The 21,230-nt window shown below is 37.0% G+C and overlaps 1 protein-coding gene across 16 annotated transcripts in view; it reads right to left on the reverse strand.

The window, feature by feature from the left end:
- The window catches only part of MCTP2 (multiple C2 and transmembrane domain containing 2), a 237,545-nt gene that overhangs the window by 27,137 nt on the left and 189,178 nt on the right, over positions 1-21,230 (reverse strand). For 6 of the 16 annotated variants that reach the window (XM_084967035.1, XM_021099358.2, XM_084967036.1 and 3 more), the window contains exons 18-20: positions 15,017-15,139; positions 11,707-11,748; positions 5,573-5,626 (exon numbers count right to left, since the gene is read on the reverse strand). In XM_084967035.1, the coding sequence (XP_084823161.1) occupies positions 5,573-5,626; positions 11,707-11,748; positions 15,017-15,139 (219 nt within the window). The remainder of the gene's footprint in view (positions 1-5,572; positions 5,627-11,706; positions 11,749-15,016; positions 15,140-21,230) is intronic. The other 10 variants (XM_021099366.2, XM_021099360.2, XM_084967031.1 and 7 more) reach the window with 3 other exon arrangements.

Consider the following 21,230-nt stretch of genomic DNA (forward strand, 5'->3'; position numbering starts at 1 on the left):
TTTTTGCTATTTCTTTGGGCCGCTCCCGCGGCATATGGAGGTTCCCAGGCTAGGGGTCGAATTGGAGCTGTAGCCACCGGCCTAGGCCAGAGCCACAGCAACGCGGGATCCGAGCCGCGTCTGCAACCTACACCACAGCTCACGGCAATGCCGGATCGTTAACCCACTGAGCAAGGGCAGGGACCGAACCCGCAACTTCACGGTTCCTAGTCGGATTCGTTAACCACTACGCCACGACGGGAACTCCGACCTTGTCCTTTTTCATACATGCATAATGAAAGCTTGGAATGGAAGATGAGGTGGAAGAACATTCATTTGATCTAAATGAAAAGTCATGTTATACAGAGAGACAGATGAACATACTTTTTGAGCTGTGTGTTGAAATCATGTTTCCAGAAATGGTCAGTAACTATTAACTGCTGAAAGTCCTCTGGCAGGTTTGTGACTTAGGTTTACAAGTATCAGTGATACGATCACAGCCCCAGTAGTAGACAGGAAATGTGAACACTCATTAGTTAGTTCCTCAACAACTATCTTGAGAAGTGGATTAGCAATATTTGATTATTTATTAACTAGGTACTCTTTCTATTTATTATTATTTGCTCACAGAAAAAGCATCACCAAACAGTAAAAGAATGTAAGCACAGACTTAATGGAAATAATTAGTGAAATAAAACATTATAAGAATGTGCAGACTACTTTTTATTTTCTTATCTATAGGACTGTTTAAATTCTGCACATATTTAATATATATCGACTATACAAGTTTCTCATCACTAACCAATCTGAACTGGCTGCTTAGAGGTTTTATACATCTCACCACCCTGGTAATAGCCTTGCCCCAACAGGCTGATACACCACATGGCTGACTGGGGTCATCACAGGCTTCTCCATCACTGCCCAAGATAAGAAGTGGAGAATGTATCTGAGAGCATTTTATCTTATCAGTGACCATCCAAAACCTTTCTTTTGAAGCTAAGGTTTAGTTATTTAGCCCTTGGAAAGAATCAGGAAAATAGATAGGTCATCCCTGGTTGCTGGATTTAACCTGGTATCAGTGAGAACTCTTGTAACTGACATGCAACTCCTGGGCTACTAGTAAAGACCACAGCAGAGGCTGAAAGCACAAGCTGAAAGCCTTCATGACTTATTCCAGCTTATTTTATTGGAAATAGTAAATACAATACTTAGTTTTTTTAAATGTGGGAAAATTATAATAACAGTAAGTTATTGAAATGTTTGGGCAAATGGGCATGTGATGAATCTAAATCAGTTTTCCCTAAAATTCATTAGCATAGAAAGGGACCAATTCTGTCCAAAGTACTCTTCTGGGTGAGGGAGAAAGAAACATTGTTTTGTGTATGTTTCCACTCTCTCCTTAGGATCTCTGCACAAGGTATTTGCTATCCAAGATTCACCTGAGGACAGATACTTCAACTGCTGGTGGGAGATGTCATTTCTGTTCTCTGAATGGCTTTAATTGCCTTTGGGCAATGAATCTGTGTGCTCAGCAAGGCATGGTAGCTTCTACACTATAAGAATGTATTTATATTTTCATAGCTTGAGTGCTTTATTAACACTGGAAGAACCTCCTATTCTGCTGTGCCCTGCGTGAACTGGTAAGACCAAGACTGCCCTACTCAACCTAGGGTCTCAGTGCCAACAACTATAGTGGGTGAATCCTTGGTGCTGATACAGTGCACCTTTGATGGAGAAATGAATGGATACAGGGAAAGATCAGGGGAAATCAGATTTATAATAGTTATCAAAGGAAAACTGACATCAACCCGGGAAAAAAGTCCTTAGAGTTGAAGAGAAGAAGATTCCAGGCTTCCTAACTCCAGCAGAATGACCATGGTCCAACTCATGTTACTGGCCTTTGTGAAACTTTTCTAGGGATGCCAGTTCACACGAACTCCTATTTTGTTCTCTCGATTTGCATCACACCTCTATCCTTTCCATCATTCGAGTATCAACCCTTCTTTTCACTCTCTGAACTGAAAAATGTATCTTTTATATTTTGTCTTTTTAAGGCCACACACATGGCATATGGAGGGTCCCAGGCTAGGAGTCAAATTAGAGCTATAGCCACTGGCCTTTGCCACAACCACAGCAACGTGGGATCTGAGCTGCATCTGCGACCTACACCACAGCTCACAGAAATGCTGAATCTTTAACCCACTGAGCAAGGCTAGGGATTGAACATGCGTCCTCATGGATGCTATTCAGAATCACTTCTGCTGAGCCATGATGAGAACAACAAAATGTAACTTTTATTGTCTTTTTTTTTTTTTTTTGCTATTTCTTTGGGCCGCTCCCGCAGCATATGGAGGTTCCCAGGCTAGGGGTTGAATCAGAGCTATAGCCCCTGGCCTATGCCAGAGCCACAGCAACGTGGGATCCGAGCCACATCTGCAGCCTACACCACAGCTCATGGCAACGCCAGATCGTTAACCTACTGAGCAAGGGCAGGGACTGAACCGGCAACCTCTTGGTTCCTAGTCAGATTCGTTAACCACTGTGCCACGACGGGAACTCCCAAAATGTACCTTTTAAAGCAAGGCACTATTGATTTCATGGGTCTTTTCTCTAATTACATCCACCAATATCCCAATGGACATGTTACATCATCTTTGACATTAGCATTTCCATTAACAGGAAGCCATGGTCCACAGAGGTTAAATGATGTGTCTATGCCCACATTCGTCTATGTTTACATATATGTGGCAAAAAAATCCAGTCCAGGATTACTAACTCCAGAGCAAGTGTTTGCTGCATTGCAAGAAGCTCTTATGTTTCTAGTGGACATTTTACAAGATAGGCATTCAGCTCACATTTATTCCTTTTGTCATTTGTTTCTTTGGGGTCTTTGTTCTTTTTCTACTGACTATATATAATACATGATTTTGGAACACCTTGTTCAGTTACATATTTCTACCTACTATTCATTTCCAGTATTATTTTGCACACTTTTCACGAAAATGTATGTTAAATTATGCCTTTTGAAAACATTTAGGGAAAATATTTTTTCCATTCTTATTCATCTTTTGACTTTTCTTGCTAAATACTTTAGGAAATTTTATGTATATTTTGCATTAAATATATACAATATTTTACATTATAATAAAATGTACCTATTCTTATTCAGGAGTTGGAGTAACCAGGGTTTACAACAACATATGAAAATTTAGGGAAAAATAAAAAATAAAAAAACTTAAGGTACTAACTCAACAGGCCTGCATATTTTACTAATAACAGGCTATGGAGGGAGCTCCCATTGTGGCTCAGTGGATTATGAACCCACCTAGTACCCATGAGGATGTGGGTTTGATCCCTGGCTTCGCTCAGTGGGTTAAGGATTTGGCACTGCGGTAAGCTGTGGTCTAGGTTACAGATGCCGCTCAGATCCTGAAGTGCTGTGGCTCTGGTATAGGCCAGCAGCTGCAGCTCCAATTCGACCCCGAACCTAAGGATCTCCATATGCTGCAGGTGGGGCCCTAAAAAGGAAAACAGACAAAAACAGGCTATCGAGTCAGAAGGAAGTGAGTTCAAAACTACTGGCTTTGTGATCATGCCAGGTTCCTAACAGTGTCTGAATCACAACTCTCCTGTCTAGCAAAGGGAGATCATAATTCTTATTCTGAATGAAGAGTTTGGAGAATTAAATATCATATGCAAAGCATTTGGTACACTCCAGGGGCTTCATACACATAAGTCCTTTCCCTTCGAGAATGCAAGGAGACAAAAGAATGGATAACCTTCTGCCTAGTTTAAAGAATCCTGGGGTTCTTTTAAGTTTCAAAGGCAACGATCTTCCAGGACAAGTCTACTCATGTTGCCCTGCATTGCAGGAAAGATCATCTGGCAGTTCTATCTGCATCATGCTGGCTTTATTTACACGTTTCAGATTGAACCAGGGAATGTGGTGATAACACAGTTTAGCAAACAGCATTTCATCTGCTGCTGCTACCAAATTGCCTAGGAAGAGTAACAGTGATTCATTCAGAAAGACGGAACTGTTATCACATGTGCTTATACTTTTCCTTAACATATGAGCCTTCTCATTTACAGAGGAAAATGTGTAATAAAGATAGTGATGGCCACTGGTGTGATTAAACCAATGGACAGGATAACTGTGGCTGAATACCTATTTTTAGATCGCTACATTTGAGAAAGAATGGATTTTTACTTCTCATTATAAACTTGAAAAAACAGAGGCCTAAGTAAATTGCACATGATTTAGGGTCCACTTTATGAGCAAGTATGCATCACCGTATGACAGAAGAGATGAAAGCACAGACGTTTTCAGATCCAGAATTCAAATCTCAAAAGGCTCCTTTGTTTAGTTATACACCACAGAAAACAAGTCTAATGAAATAATGTAGTTAGTAGTAATTGTAAGAAAAATAATGACAAACTCCAACTCTGGAACCTAAAAATGCATATTATTTTATAAAAACGAATGCAAGATTTTTATTTTTGTCATTGTCCATTTGTTTATAAAATGTCAAAAAAAAAAAAAAAAAACCAGAGTCTTTTGGCTAAGTTTTAGGGGCAGCTGAATTAAGAACAAATAATGTGTGCTGTAATATGGTTGTTTTTGCTTTAAGAATAAAACCGAAAAATAAATAAATGAATAGATCAGGCAGTGGATTTTCCCTTCTTCAATTCCTTATTGGATTTTTCCATGTCTCTAAAGAGCATAGCACTGTAGGTGCAAAAAACTAGCTTTGAGCCTCTGGGACAGAATTAACACCATCAAAATGAATTTACAACTAGGAATTCATTATATAATCAGTATGTTACTTTAAATCTTTCCCACATGTTCTGATTTAGGAGCACTTCTCATTTCTCTTTTAATTACCGATGCAAAACCAGAGTGTCCTGAAAATTTACCACATCAGGAAATATCCGTTTGACATACTTAAAAATTGAGTAGTATTTGTCACAGGATGCCCAGGCTTCCCAAAAGGGATCAAAGCAAAACTTCTACCTCAAGAGCTTCCCACTAATGCTAACCATTCAGAGCAAAGATGTACAAATATAACTTTAGACTTTAAATGGGAATCTCTTTGGTCTGTTTCATCCCACTGAATATTAAAAGTCTGCAATTTGAAAACTTGAAGAATTATAAACATCAGAAATAGATTGAGTGGCATTTAGCATGAAAAAAAAAAAAAACCTCTCAGCATCTGTCATAACAAAGCACAAGAAGTAATATTTCTAATACATGAGATTAAAAATTGTTCTTTGGGAATCTGGCCTAATGCACTGGGAACTGTCTCTAAAGCTTCTTCCCATGAGATATGTCATGTGTGCACAAAGACACACACACACACACACACACACACACACACACACGCCTCACACAACTTCATGGTGCATGTTATTAAAATGGAGGGGATGGGGAGTGTGTACTCTTTCAGGAGAATATTTTCTTCTCAAGTAGCATTTTTACTTAGGGAAATAAGTATAAAACAGACCATACTTTGAATCAATACCATTTCTAAGTAGTTCTAAACTGCTCTATCTGTTCATTTTATAAAGTCTTTCCACATTGCCTAGTATTTACCAGCATGTGTCTTTGGCTTGCAGCAGGATTCTCATCTGGTATCATATGAGGGGGCTGAAAAAGTAAAAGGAATGAACAACAGCAGCATGAGGAAGATGTTGATAAAACACAATTGAAAAAATGGGGACAGTTTGGGGAAAAAACTGTTTGGAATTTAGACCCTGGGAAAACTGATTTCATTAACAGTTTCTCTGGGGTTCTCATGGTGGCTCAGTGGGGTAAGGGTCTGGCATTGCTGCAAGCTGTGGTGTAGGTCACAGATGTGGCTCAGATCCAGTGGTGCTGTGGCTGTGGCATAGGCCGGCAGCTGCAGCTCTGATTCAACCCCTAACCTGGGCACTTCCATACGCCACAGGTGCGACACTTAAAAAAAAAAAAAATTATCTGAGCCAACCGACAGATGCAATGCCATTACAAGGGAAACAGGACTCATGGTTTTCTAATAATTGTAACTACCATAGGTAAACACAGAATGAGTTACACTTGCTGAATGAGCTGTGTGTGTCCTTTAGTTTTCTTTGAGGTAGGGGAGTGAGGAGGGTGGAAGATTAAATATTTATCACCTAAGACTTGGCTCAGACATCACTTTTAGCAGTCCTGACTCACCCAGGCACTGCATCTCTAACACCCAACAAAGTGTACAAATTTTGATGAAAGTAGCAGTCACACTGTGCTTTGATTATACACTTTGAGCACTGTGTTTATAGTTGTAATCTTTGTACCCATTGAGGCTCTGATAAAGAGAAAACACTCCATAAATGTTGTCAATAACGATGCTGAAAAATGGACCAATAAATTAATGTTTCCTTCATAACAATGTAACATGGTCCAAAATAAAGAGGATTAAATTGGAAGAGCTGACTGAGTTTTGATACTATCTTTGCTGGAAAATCTCGGATGTGTCATATCACTTCTCCTAACCTGGCCCTGTTCATTTGATGGGGAAATAAGATAAACTTAATGGTATATTTTGAGTGCTGAATGAGCCAAAGCATATAAAAAAGCCTGCAAATTGTAAACACTCTACAAATATGAATGATTTTATAAATAAAATCCTTTAAATATTCCTTTCTTAAAATGGTCACATTTTAAATTATTTGATGTCATTTATTACTTATTTTTCTCTGGAAAAAAAAGTGGTGTTCCCCACTTTTCTATCAATTTTGTAACTTATCTATCAATTATCTTGCAAATTCATTGCATAATTGGGACTTATGGCAAACTACAATGAAACAGAGGGGATTTCATTAGGAGAGATAAGAGAACTGGCTACAATCCTCAGAAAAATAATGACTTGCGGATAACTGAGATACAATGTCCACTGTATTCTATATTGGCATAATGTACAACTTTTAGGCAATGCAAAGATAACTATTCAGTTGTAGGATAGTCTATAAAATCAGAGCCTCAGTTAGGGTACATTTGCTAATGAAAGGATATATAGCCCATCTAATTTATAGTCTGGTATACCATATTTCATAATATTTGGGAGTAACATACCAGGTATAATCCTTACAGTTGAAATGGCGTAGGAAATCCACAAGTACTAGGGATATTAGTGACTTGATGTAGTGGGGTGAATAATGTTTTAAAACATCAGATTAATAACACTTCTGGATTTCTTCTAAAGGTAATGAAGTCAAACATTTTTAAGAATGGAAGTCTGACTTTTTAAAAGGGAAATCTGAGCAAGTCGATGTGTCAGAGAAAAGACTAGGAAAGAAGGAAGCCAGTTCCTTTCCATTCAAAACATGTATCAACTGATAATTAAGAATTGGCTGGAGTCCATTTTAATATTAAAGTCTTGGAAGTAGGAGGGTATGATAGAAATATTAGCAATTAAGTCACTTTACCACTAAAAATAATATTAATTCAAATTAAAAGCAGTTAAATCTGAACAATTTACTTTATTCTCCTGAAAATTATCCATAAACAGGTCCTGTACAGTATGCCCTGTATATAGACTGTATATGCCCTGAACATATATGTATGTGTATGTGTTCAACCATTATGAACCTTTTGAAGATATTATCTGACTTTCCATTTTCTTTAAAACACCACGCTTTATCATCTTAAAATATGATAATGATATGATAATATGAAATAGTATAATAATGGCTTAGTAGTTAAAAAAAAAATCACTGATCAAACTAATTTGCTGACTTGTTTTGGACATTCTTAAGAAGACACAAGGGAATCACAAGTAAAGCTACTCTCACTAATAAACTGTAAGGAGACTTCCTCCAGGAACGACAGTCTTCCCTGGTTGAGATACTACAGACCAACTTCTCTTTCTGGAACAATAAAACACAGGCAACGAGGCATGATGGCCCTAAAGAACCCATCCAAAGGACTATGCAGGTTAATTTACATGGACTCTTAAATACATATGCTGCAACTTAAGAAGGCTCTGCCTGGGTAGTAATGAAGAGACGAATCAATTTGGAGGATGAAAATCATTTTGAAAACTAAGATTGCTTGTTCAAAATATACTTAAAATTTAATAACATCTTAATTTATGAAAAGAGAATATATATATCATATTCATTTGCATCCTTTCATGATAAAATGTTCCACCATCAAGCAACAAAAATGGATTGGATGTTTCTTATTTTCTTAAAGGAAAACATCCATCTCTGTTTTTCACCCATAATTGTCATGAAAGGATGACCTCTCCCTGCAACACTGTAAGGAAATTGTGAACTCATTGATAATCTTAAAAGAATGGATCATTCAGGTTCTCTTTTGGATAGCTGAGTTAAAAACAAACCAACCCACAATGCCAGCATCAAAATGCAGTTTCTTTATGACAGCAATAAGCAGTTGTTGTTTTTTTTTATTACATGCCCTTATGATTCTTTCTTTCTGATGTTAATAGTAAATGCTGAAATAGTCTATATATAAGTGATTGTTGGTCTGGAAAAAAGAAAGAAACTCTAATGCAAGTATTTAGACCTTCTGCAATGAAAACAAGATATTATTGCTTTGCATGACCTTTCCTAAATATGGGATACAGCATTTTACACAATAGTTTCTTGGTTCATGCTTCAATTATTGACCTTTACAGTGTAGAAAATTAATGCAATTTTCATTGTAATCCATCCGTACAAATAAGGTCCACATAGAGGAATTCCACGTATGGAATCTAATACAAATAGGAAATGTCAGCTGATTGCTGTTGGCTGAACTTAGCCATTATCTGTTTGTACTGGGGTCCCCAGCAAACTATACTTATAACAAAGCAATCTGTTGCATGGGGCCATCAGATAAGAAAGAACGATTTCCTTTCTTCAAAGTTGAGTTTGAACAGTTAGTTCCCTAAAAGCCAAAAAACTAGTTACCTGAATGTTCTACATTATAACTGAAAGCCCACAAAAGGAAGGCAGGCAACATTGTGGAGTCCAATCTGGTTTCTAAAAACACGGGTCATTCTCATGGACTTTTAACAATGTGAAGAAGCAAGAGGCTAGAGTGATGTCATTTTACAACAATCCCCATTCCAGACAATAAAAGTATGACAGACCCCAGATCGTGTCCTGGTCTGTGCATCGGAGACAGGCAGAATATGGGAATGCGTCCATCTCCTGAGGAAGTTGTGCCAAGGGCCCCCAGCCTGCTTTCATCTTCCACAGTTGTCCGTGATGGTATTTGGGGGGAAGGGGTGCTGGCAATTAAGGAGTGTCACTTTCAAGATGGATAGTTTGGGTAAAAAGGAGTTCCTCTCTTCTTCTCGTTTGGAAGGAAACGGCTGTGTGTTTATAATTTGTAAACAGTTCATCTCTCACTGGGTGTGTTACAATTCCCAGGAGCCCGTCTGTCATGTCTAACACACAACAGAAGCCAGAAGGGCGCTGTGGGGAAGCCCTTTGATTCAGCACACTGTGGAGGGGAGTGGCCCGGCCTGTGAGCTTGAGAACGCATCCCAGTCATGGAGCCTGCTATATATGGAAAAGAAATGATGAAGTGTGCTGTATAAGTGGATGTATGCTCCAGATGCTGTCAAGCTGCAAATCTCTCTAGTTCTTAGGGAGGTGGGCATGAAGAAGTGTGGACAGAGGCTGCAAAGTTGCCAGTCTCCCTTAACAACAGAAGGGTAGGGTTCAGCCGAAGACGCAAAAACAGAAGCCAAATTCATTTCAGTTATTCCTCTAGAGTGTGTCATAAAAATATAAAAGGGATTATGATGGAGCATGATGGAGGATAATGTGAGAAAAAGAATGTGACTGGGTCACTGCTGTACAGTAGAACAGTGACAGAACACTGTAAACCAATTATAATGGAAAAAATAAATCATTTAAAAATAAAAAAAGGCAAAGAGAATATGCATAAAATGGAGGAAGCAAAATAACCACAGCCATGGTGTGGCTATTAAAGGCCCTACAAAGTGTCTCAAGAATGGAACTGCCATGGAGGAAACATGGAGAACCTTAGTGCCAACATCCTTAGTGTCGGGCAGGCTGATGCACCTGTGATGCGGAGGGCCATGCTTGGATGCATACAGAAGCTCCCAGGCTCATCTGTGTTGATGGTGTGGCTCCTACTTAGTTATCCTGGACCAGCAAGGCTTGAAGCAGCACCCGAATGGCTCTACTTCCATACTTGCCAGGCCCCCAGACAGCCCTTGAGGCACCACAATGAAGGTTAGACCGTGACAACCCCTGGTCTAAACGTTCATGGCTGGATTTGTTGCCTGCCAGTTTACTAAACACCTTTTTTCCACTCTTTGCCTTCTTGCTGGATTTCTCCTTTGTCACATAGGACAAAAATCCAGAGTCACAATTATCTCTAAAGGGTGGAAGGCGTCCTCTTTCACAGGTAACTCATTTAAACAGACTTGGACCTTGGAATTCCCTGGCGTCCTAGTGGGTTTAGGATCCAACACTGTTACCACTGTGGCTCTGGTCACTGCTGTGGCGCAGGTTCCATCCCTGGTCTAGGAATTCCTACATGCCACAAGCACAGCAAAAACAAAAACTGAAAGCAAAAACCAAAACCCAGCGGCGCCCCCCCAAGCCTAGACTTGGACAAACAGAAAGAAATCTTCCTCAATTCCAAACCTGGGTTAAGAAAATGGATAATTTTGCCTAGTGTAGGTTTAAAATAATTTCATCAATCCCTGTGTTTAATCTGGTAAAACATACCATCATGCATGTTAGCTTAGCTCTGACTACTTTTAACGTTCAAGGAGTTACATTGCTCAGAAGCCACTCGCATCAATTCATCAAGAAGAAAGTTGCGTCATGTGGCCTTCGTTCTAAAAAGGGTTGATTCTTTTTGAAAATATTAGACTTTATTATTTTGCTATTAATAATCATTTCAGCACAACAAACATGATTTAGTTTGTAAGCTGCCCAACTTGCTTCAAATGGGCAAAGCCATCTGGCTCGCTCAATTAATTTTAAGGCTGTCTGTGTCATGGAGCTAGTGTTTTTGAATTCATTTCTATTTCCTGGACAGCTGAGATTGGATACTTAACTCTTAAGTTTCTCCTCTTTGCCCTTTTCCTCTCCCGCCAGCCTTCTACACACTCTCACCACGAGCCCCATAGACCCACAGTTCTAGAGGATGGGGAAGCTGTGAAGCTAGTAGCGTCTTATTTGCCGTTTCACTTTTTTCATTTTCCTCCAGAAGGTTTGTCTGAAAGCGTAATGACAACAAAAGCAGCAGATTTGAGAGACTCTCCCAGGAGAAGAAAAAGGACAGATGTACACAGACATAGAGTTGAAAACGTTGCCAGCAACAGCTGGGCAAGTGACAGGTTCTGAAGCGGGTGACCACCCCGCAGAGTGCAGACAGGAGCCGAAAGGAGCGGCAATTGCACTTGATTTACTTTTGACTTCCTGGGCTACCTTTCATCTACCTTTCATCCACAGAGGGGGAGGCTAATCTTTGCCTCAAATGACAAGCCTCCTAGGCGGACGCTTTTATAACATTTCGGTAATTCCTTCCATCTCACCCCTTTACATGCTCATTTTAAAAAATCTTAAAAAATGGTTATCTTTTATAAATTACAAAAATATCACTGTACTGGTCACTCTATAGAGTTAAAAAAAAAATGGAGTTGGACTCAGCCCATAAGAACTCCATGTGCTCAAAACATTCATCCTGATGTGTCCTTTCTCGAGTAGACCCACCTTGTCATCGTCATCTTCCTCCTCATCTACGTCTGTGCTCTCCTGCAAGGAAAACCAAATCTGTGAATAAAATATCAACCAAAATTACCACATACCAATGAAATGCACACCCATGCTTAAACTTTTCCTACCTAACTGGACCACCAGCATTTTAAAAATACATTATAACCTCTTAAAAAAAGGACACTTTAAGGTGAAGGGACTCTGGCAAGATTATAAACAATATGCATAATCTACATAAAACTGTTAACTATAAATAAAGCTATTATGCGAGTGCCCTTTGAAGCCATCCAGCTCTAAAAATGCTTTGCCGAGTTGTACTTTCTGTAAACAGTTTTGTTCTTATTCTGACAAATGAACCAGCTGCTATGTTAAGGCTGAGAACATCATACTCCGTTTGTGCTGGGCTCATTGTTATAATGACTGCTCTCTTTTCCTTTGGGGCCATTACCGAAACATTAGACAGTAGAAAATGCATTAGTCTGAATGTAATCAATCTCAAGAATAAGTTACAGGTTTCTACACGGTATTGTTGTTTTCCTTGGGCTTCGGGTTGGTGGGGGGCTGGTGAGGGAAGGGAACGCAAGACTCAGATCTGCATGAAAAGGTGCCCGGCTTTATAGTTCAGGGGCTGCAGCACCAGCTGTGCTGCAAATAGAACTGTTCAGATTAGTTTAGAAATCAGGGTTATTTAATAGGTAAGTTTTAATCGTATCGTAGCCACATTTAAAAGCTACCACGTGTTGGTACACTATCAAATGATTTGGTAGCTCTGAAAGAAAACTGGGTATCAGAAAACCAGGGTCTATTTTCAGCTTAAATACTTACCTTTCTGCTTAACCTTGCAGAGGTTAGGCATGATAACTAATTTTATGTCATTGTTCCAACAGAAAAAAGAATGGTCAATACCATGCTTGTATAAGGGAGTAACTCTAAAGTATCCAGAGTGTACTCTACTATCCTCCATAAACCACTGACCACTTTCTCCAGGGCTGGTACTACATCACTGCAAACTAGCAGTTGGTGGGGGCACTTATGCTGTTGGAGAAGTAACCTATTCAATGTTGGCAACAAGCATGCTTCAGGAAAGCAAATGGATAAAAATTGATACAATGAAAAAATGTTCTGAGGGGGAAAAAACACTGTAATTAGGAGTTAGAATTCTTCACCTTAAAACAAAGGCTTTTGCTGGAGATATTTATTCCAGGACAGTTTTGCTGTGTGACTTTGGGCAAATCACTTGGATACTCTGAAGCTTAGTTTCATCAAGAATGAAATGAAAATATTAGTTCTTCATTCCTTTGTTGTTATGTTAACAAAATTAAATTAGGTAATAAATTTGAAAATGTTTAGTAAATTAAAAAGGTTTAACACACATTTATATGCATGTATGCACAAGGAGACCTATGTACCCATATATACATACAAACATTTATGTATGTATATACACACACACACAAAACCTGCCTACAAATACATATAACATATACACATATGCACATATATACCTATACATATACACATGTACAACATATATGCAAACTATAAACATACACATCACATATGCAGCTGGAAAAATAAAATCGGATTTAAATTACAAAAATGTTACTTGACAGCACTTTTATAAGAGATGTTTCTCTGTAAAAATTTCCTTAATGTGTACCTCTGTAAAACTTAGTCCTTAAATGAACCTGTACATTAAAGCTATTTATTTGTTAGTTGGTTCTAGCATCTTCAAGTCCCTCATTACTGATATATGCACATGTCTATCGAACTACACAATGAGAAACCAAAAAGAATAAAATTTTCAATTTGTCTGAGGTTTTACTCCCTCCCATAGCACTCATTTCTTCCCTCCACCCATCCCAAATGAAAACAGAAACATTCCTTAAATATCTATTATTTCAGAGAATTTTTTTTTTTAATAATGAGAACATTATAAGAAAAAATAGGTGAAGATGTTCAGCTTTTGAGTCTTGGAAAATCCTACATGGAGGTGATCTTTCTAGAAAGGATGTTAGCAAGTCTCAAGACCTTTTTTTTTTTTTTTTTTTCTTTTTTTTCTTTTTATAGCTGCACCCACAGCATATGGAAGTTCCCAGGCTAGGGGTTGAACTGGAGCTCTAGCTGCCAGCCTACACCACAGCCACAGCAATGCTGGATCTGAGCCACATCTGAGACCTGTGCTGTAGCTTGCAGCAACACGAGATCCTTAACCCATTGAGCAAGGTTAGAAATCAAACCTGCATCCTTACAGAGAATACATCAGTTTCTCAATCCACTGAGCCACAATGGGAACATCCAGGCTTTTGATTTTTTGTTTTAAAAATCTGGTTCTTGAATTTGGAATGCCAAGATTATACCTAAAGCAAGTCTATAAATACAATTACTGAGGGATGGGGGAAGGAGAGTTAGAGGAACAGTAAGAACAGTAAATGCTGGGGAGTTTCTTTGAGAAGAGGCTTTGCTCATGCTTCCTTTAACATTACTGAACATTTCAGAACTCCAAGAAAAACTTGGGCACTCAAGAAAGAGGGACCCATGCTCATTTAATCTCTGATTTTCCTGGGAGTTGGAAAGCCTCTGAGAATCCCCTGGGACTTCAGACTACAGGACAAAATCACACAGGGTAACTATGGGGAGAGGCCTAGAGACAGCCTCCTAGATGTTGTGTGTACCCCGCAGGGTTTCAGGGAGCCACCAAAGCCTTTTCTCTAGTGGTTGAGAATCTTATTCCCAGGAACCTTAAGGAGAACCAGATGGACATACTGAAGTGTGCTGCTACATGGACATGGTGACCAAGAACCAGATGGCCCCTCATGCTAAGAATGTAGCCCAAGACTTAGGAACACAAGATGGCCTAGAAGGAAGATTCCAGATTACATGCGATAAATATCTTCCCTGTAACATAAGCACATATACAGTGTTGAACTTCAAAAAAATTTTTTTTGTCTTTTCTAGGGCCGTACCCATGGCATATAGAGGTTCCCAGGCTAGGGGTCTAATTGGAGCTGTAGCCGCCGGCCTACACCAGAGCCAGAGCGAGGCGGGATCCAAGCCACGTCTGCAACCTACACCACAGCTCATGGCAATGCTGGATCCTTGACCCACTGAACTAGGCCAGGGATTGAACCCTCAACCTCATGGTTCCTAGTCGGATTCGTTAACCACTGAGCCACAATGGGAACTCCTGAACTTCACATTTTAAATGCAGTGGACTTGGGTCCTGATTTGGTGATGACTGTTTATGGTTCATGCATTTTTTTTTTTCTCTCTAGTTAAATGTCAGAAATTTGGAATCTTTGCTCACCTGGCTTTCCTGGATGCTGCCAACCTTCCCTTTCGTGGGTCTGATGAAATTGTAGACAAAGAGCAGCAATAATGCCAGTGGGATCATGTACAGTTCAAAATTCCAGACAGTGACTAAAAACACCTGATTGGAAGACAAAGACCAAATGACTGCTTAAAAAAACAGTGTGGGAGCAGCCTTCAATTCCTACTCATTGACTTAGGGGATTAAACTCAGGACTCTCTCTCTATAGCTCCAAGTAGGTTAAAACACCTATACAGACACACACACACATACACACACGAATGATAATTAACAATGTTTTAGAACTAGTAGTAAAATGAGGCAAAGAGAGCAATGAGTTGGCCAACTGCACTCTGGAATAGAGTCCCCTGTCTGGAAACCTTGTTACTCTATCAATCAAATTCAGTTGTTTGCTCCTGGATTTAATGTACCAGAATTTATGTAAAAATAGTATGAAAAATTCAAAGGTCATGGAGAAGCTGGTCATAGGCCAAATTTTACCAAGCGTGAGGTTTACCTAAACTATAGAGAATGATTACTTTTTCAATTGGCTGCCAATGTTGCAAACTTCAAATATTTTGTATAAAAACCTTGATTTTCTGAAGTCTCTTTAAAAATCTTAAAATCTTCCAATTTGTGAGGCTAGATGACCACAATAAGATGATGATCAGTGTGAATCCCTGACATCTGAGGAGACCTAAGGTTTATATTAGAAATAACATAAATGGTATCGAAATGTTGAGATCATTCTGGAATTTTTTTTATTCAACACTATGTTTTATAGATCTATAGACGGTGTAGGTACAATTCAAGAATATTCATTTTACCTGATATATGGTACCCATTCCAGTGAATATTCTATAATTTTTCCATTATACTCTCTTATCAATGAAAACTTAGACTGAAACAGTATTTTTGCTTTTTAATATAGTCAGTCGTATTAATCTTCAGCTTTAGGATTTTTACTTTTAATGTTCGGTGTTCTACTCAAATTCTATACTGAGATGATAACGCATTTCCTTGAGTTTTCTTCCAAAAGATAACTGTGTGTGTGTGTGTGTGTGCGCACGTGTGTGTAGGGGGTCCATCCTTTGCTCCCTGATTCTATATGTTACTTATATTTTCTTTTGCTGCTAAATCTCTACACATTTTTAATGAATCAGTGTAGAATTTTTAAAATACTTTCTGAATCAATGCAAATTATGTTGTCCTCCAGTCTATTAATTTATCAACTTAATTTATTATATGATAATATATCTTGTCTTATAATTTTCCTTCTAACAGTTTCTTTTTAACTTTTTCTTTTTGTTTTATTATGACTAAAATAGAGAAAAGTAGAGAAAATAGTACAGCAACTTCTCTACTATGTAAAACTAGTGATTTTCCTCATTGTTACCTATTTACCCTTTTCCAATTCTTAAAGTTTTTTTTAGGATTAGAGGTTTTAACTGTATTCTAAAGGTCTACTGTTTCTTTCTGTTTATCTATTGCAAAAGTGGGATTTTACTATTCTTTTAAGTTGCTAAATATAACTTCAAGTAAAAAGAGGCTGACATATAATGATCAATAAAAAATAGGAAACAACATATTTTTAATTTATTTTCTTCATTTATAAAATGTTTTCAACAAAATTGCTTGTATATTAACCAACATTAGAGGAATGGCTTAGTTAGACAAACACCTCATCTCCCATATTTGCCTCTACCAAGTCTGGGTAACTAATCCCAGAAAGTGTTTTACCAAAAAAGAAAGAAAAAAAATGAGCTACTGTTAAATATCACATTCAAAGGACTTGAAACTCTTTTAGAGAGACTAGTACCTTTAGAAACATTTAAAAAACCAATACATAATTCTTACCTCTGTAATACATCTTCTAGCAAAAACAAATAGAAACACTTCCCAGGGCAGAGGGGGAATCAATTATCTAAGAGTCTAAAATAAAGTTAGTAAATTTATATAGAAGTTGAAAACTTAGGAAAAGAATTCAGATCCTGGGGTCACCAGGGTCACTTTAATGTTTTTTGCATCTTTGGTTCAAGAGCAGCTGCAGTCACAGTGGTGGTACCAACTGGTTAAAACTCAACGGGAAAATATGCCATCTTTCTGAAGGAAAGGATACAGGCAAAGAAGTCAGTAACAATCAGAGCCACAAGAGAATGTAGAAGTACACTGGAAGGGGAGAGCAAGCAAGGGAAAACCCCAAATTCTGAATGTGAACTCTGCTAAAGCCTCTACAATACACATGGGGCAGGCTCAGAGCAGTCTGTATTGGGATCAAAGCTGCCATCCAGAGCAGGTACGACTGAATGTGCAGTCAGATACTAATAGAATTTGATGCTTTCTTAAAAAAATAAAATCAACCTTATCAATGTAGGATAATTTAGTATTTTCACTACATAATACTCCAAAATCTAAAATACAATTCAAAATAGTAAATATAAGCAGAAAATATGAAAAAGAATTAAAAGGAAAATTAACTAAAAAATATAACATGAAAAAAATTTTAAAAGTCAGTGGATATGCTAAGCAGTAGAATTAAAATGAAAATGTTGGGGAACATAAAGATATATCAAAATAAATCACCTAGTCTGAAAGAGAGAAAAAAGTTTGGAAAAAAAGCTGAATGGACTGCCTGTGACCTACTGAATAATTTCGTAGGTTCTAACATAATTATTTCGACTCCCAGAAAAAAAAAGAGGAAAGTTTAAAAAATACATAATTAATGGCTGAACACTTCCTATAGAATCCCAATAAATTTAAAGAAAGAAAAAAAAGGATTAAGCATATATATCATAATCACTGTTCTGAAAAACAAAATAATAAGGCAATTTTGGAAGCAGCTGAAGAAAAATGACACATTATGTACATGAATGTATCTGTTTGAATGGCCATGGATCTCTCACCAGAAACAATGGAGGCAAGGGGGACAGTACATAGCAAATGTCAAGTGTTAAGTGACAACAAAACCAAAAAAAAAATCGTCAACCCATAATTCTGTATCTAGTGAAAATACCCTTCAAGAATGAAGGTGAAAACAGATTTAGATAAGAGAAAATTTTTTACCAGCATATCTGCACAACAACAAAAGCTATAGGAATTCTTCAGAATAAAGGAAATGATATCAGATGGAACTCAAAATTCGGGAAGAAATGAAGAACATCAGAAATGGTAGATACATAAATGTAAAAGACAATTTTTTTCTTTTATTTTCTTTAGACTCCATATGACTGTTTAAAGCTATGCCTTGAGTATTATCCTGGTGGGGATTTATAATGTCACTAGATGTAATGTATGAAAACTAAAATAAAAAAGAGGGTAGGGATGGGTAGAAAATGGACTTGGATAAGTTGTAATATTTCTGTTTTAGGTGAAGCAATATAATATTAACCCTAGACTGTCAAGTGTTAAAGGGAGATTATACACACACAAACACAAATACTTGCACACATTTGTATTAACCCTCAGAGCAATCAGTAAAGAATGATACAGGGAAGAACAGATAAAAGGTAAATAGATGAATTAAAATGGAATTCTAAAAGGCAAGAAAAGGGAAATAGGAATAAAAAATAATAGGCAAATACAAAATAATAAAATGATAACATAAATTCAACCAATCAATAATTACATTAAATGTTAATGGAATAATTACATTAAATGTTAATGGAATAAAAGGTTGAGATGAAAATAAAATGAACAACTTTGTGGCAAAAAATGAGACCATTTAAACTAAGGGAAAAAATGTATTGAAAAACTTAAAAAAAAAAATTGAACAAATGTCCCCACCAAGAAAAATTCAGGTCCAAATGGTTTCACTGTGGAATTTCAAGGAAGAAAGAACATTATATTAGAGAGAACACTTCACAACTAATTTTAGGAAGCCAGTGTTACTCTGATACTGAAACCTGATGAAACCAACAACGAAATAAATTACAGGGGCAAATATGCAACTGCAACGAAGATACACAAATCCTTAAGAAAATAATAGCAAATCCAATCAAGAAATAGATTTAAAAAATATAGTATGACCAAGTAGATTATGTACCAAGAATATTAGTTTCTGATTAAAAACAATAAGTGTAATTCATCATATTGACAGAATAAAGGAGAAAAAACATTCCATTATTTAAAAAGATGTGGAAAAAGAATGGACAAAAAATTCAACGTTAATAACAAACAATGAATAGAAGGAATTTCTTCTAACCAATAAAGAACACTTAATAATATATAGTTACCATATTTGACTATATTTGGCTATGGTATATTGTGTGTAAATTATACTTTGAGAAGTTGAATTAAAAAGTTAATATACGCTAAGAATTAAACTACTCAGTCATGAAATCACATGAATAATTTTCAAAAACACATTGAGCCAAAGAAGCCTTATACAAAAAAGAGCACATACTGTATGATCCCATTTAGATGAAGTTTTAGAATAGACAAAATGATTCTATGATGGGGAAAAGTACGTTTTCATTCTAAAATTAGGAACAAGGCAAGGATGTCTGCTTTCGATACTCCTATTCAGTATTGGATGGAATGTTCTAGCCATTGCAATAAGGTAAAGGAAATGAAATAAAAGGCATAAGTATCAGAAAGGAGAAAAGTGAAACAGTCTCTTTTTATAGATGACCTGATTTTTTTTTTACATAGAAAATTTATAAAGGAAATCCTAAAAATAGCAAATCCAGCAGTCACAGTTATAGTCAAAGTCAAAGTCATAGCTATAGTTACTTTAAAAAAAAATCAATTCTATTTTTATATACTAGCAGTAAAATATGGAAAATAAAATTAAAATTTTTCCATTTACAATAGAACCAAAATCCATAAAATACACAGGAATAAAATTAACAAATCATGAGGAAGACCTCTTCACAGGAAATTATAAAATATTACTGAGAACATTAAAGAATATCTAAAGAGGTGGACAGAAATGCCACTCATTCATGGATTGGAAGACTCAATATTGTTAAGATGGCAAGTTCTCCACAAATTGATCTACAGGTACAAGTAATACCAATTTTGTAGAGATTAACAAGCTGATTCTGAATATTATATAGAAATGGGAATGATATAGAATAGTCAAAGCAGGAGTTCCCATCATGGCTCAGTGTTTAACGAATCCAACTAGGAACCATGAGGTTTCGGGTTCAATCCCTCGACTTGCTCAGTGGGTTCAGGATCTGGCGTTGCTGTGAGTTGTGGTCTAGGTCAAAGCCACGGCTTGAATCCCACGTTGCTGTGGCTCTAGCACAGGCCAGCAGCTGTAGCTCCAATTAGACCCCTAGTCTGGGAATCTCCATATGCTGCAGGTGCGGCCCTAGAAAAGACAAAAAAAAAAAAAAAAAAAAAAAAAAAAGTTCAAAGCCATTTTAACAAATAAAGCTTCTGCTACTTATTGTCAAGCTACAGTAATAGAAAGAAGATAGTTTCCACGTATATGTAATTAGTTAATTTTTAAGAATGTTGCCAAGGTAATTCAATGGGAGAAATGGGAGTCTTTTTAACAAGTGGCCCTGGAACAATTGGATATACCATTGAAAAAAGCAATCACTAACCCTTACCACTTACCACATGTAAAAATTAACTCTAAATGGATCATACTATCTAAATACAAATGCTAAAACTCCAAAAACTTCTAGAAACACATCTGAGGAAAACCCTTGCCATTAAGGAGGGTGGGCCAAAGATTTCTTAGGACACAAAAAAGTACAACAAATAATGTAAATAAAAGAAAAACATCATTGAAATTATTCTTCCTTTGTTCTTTGGAAGACACTTTAAAAAATGAAAAAAAAAACAAGTTATAAAATGGAAGAAAATATTTTCTATATATGTATTGAAAGAGAACACGTACCTGTATATAGAGAATTCTTACAACATAGTAAGAAGACAACTCAATAGAAGTTGGCAAATTATTTGACTAGACCCTTCACACACACACAAATCTACATGAATATCTAAAAGCACATGGAAAGATATCTGACATGATTATCCACTAAGAAAATAACCCCTATGAACATTACAAAGGCTATTTTTTTTTTTTAATGACAAGATAAAGTGTTGGCAGATGTGTATCAGCTGAAAGTCTCATACAGTCCTGGAAAGCACAAAAAATAACTGATTTGGAAAACCACATGGCAGTTTCTCAAAAAGTTGAGCATACATCTCTGTAATTTTAGCCTTTCTAGTCCTAGATATTTAACATAGGAAC

Source organism: Sus scrofa, chromosome 7, assembly GCF_054392235.1.
Source record: "Sus scrofa isolate SSC_HxYL_T2T_F1_AM1 chromosome 7, Sscrofa_HxYL_maternal_Yorkshire_Landrace_v2.0, whole genome shotgun sequence".
Classification (NCBI taxonomy): domain Eukaryota; kingdom Metazoa; phylum Chordata; class Mammalia; order Artiodactyla; family Suidae; genus Sus; species Sus scrofa.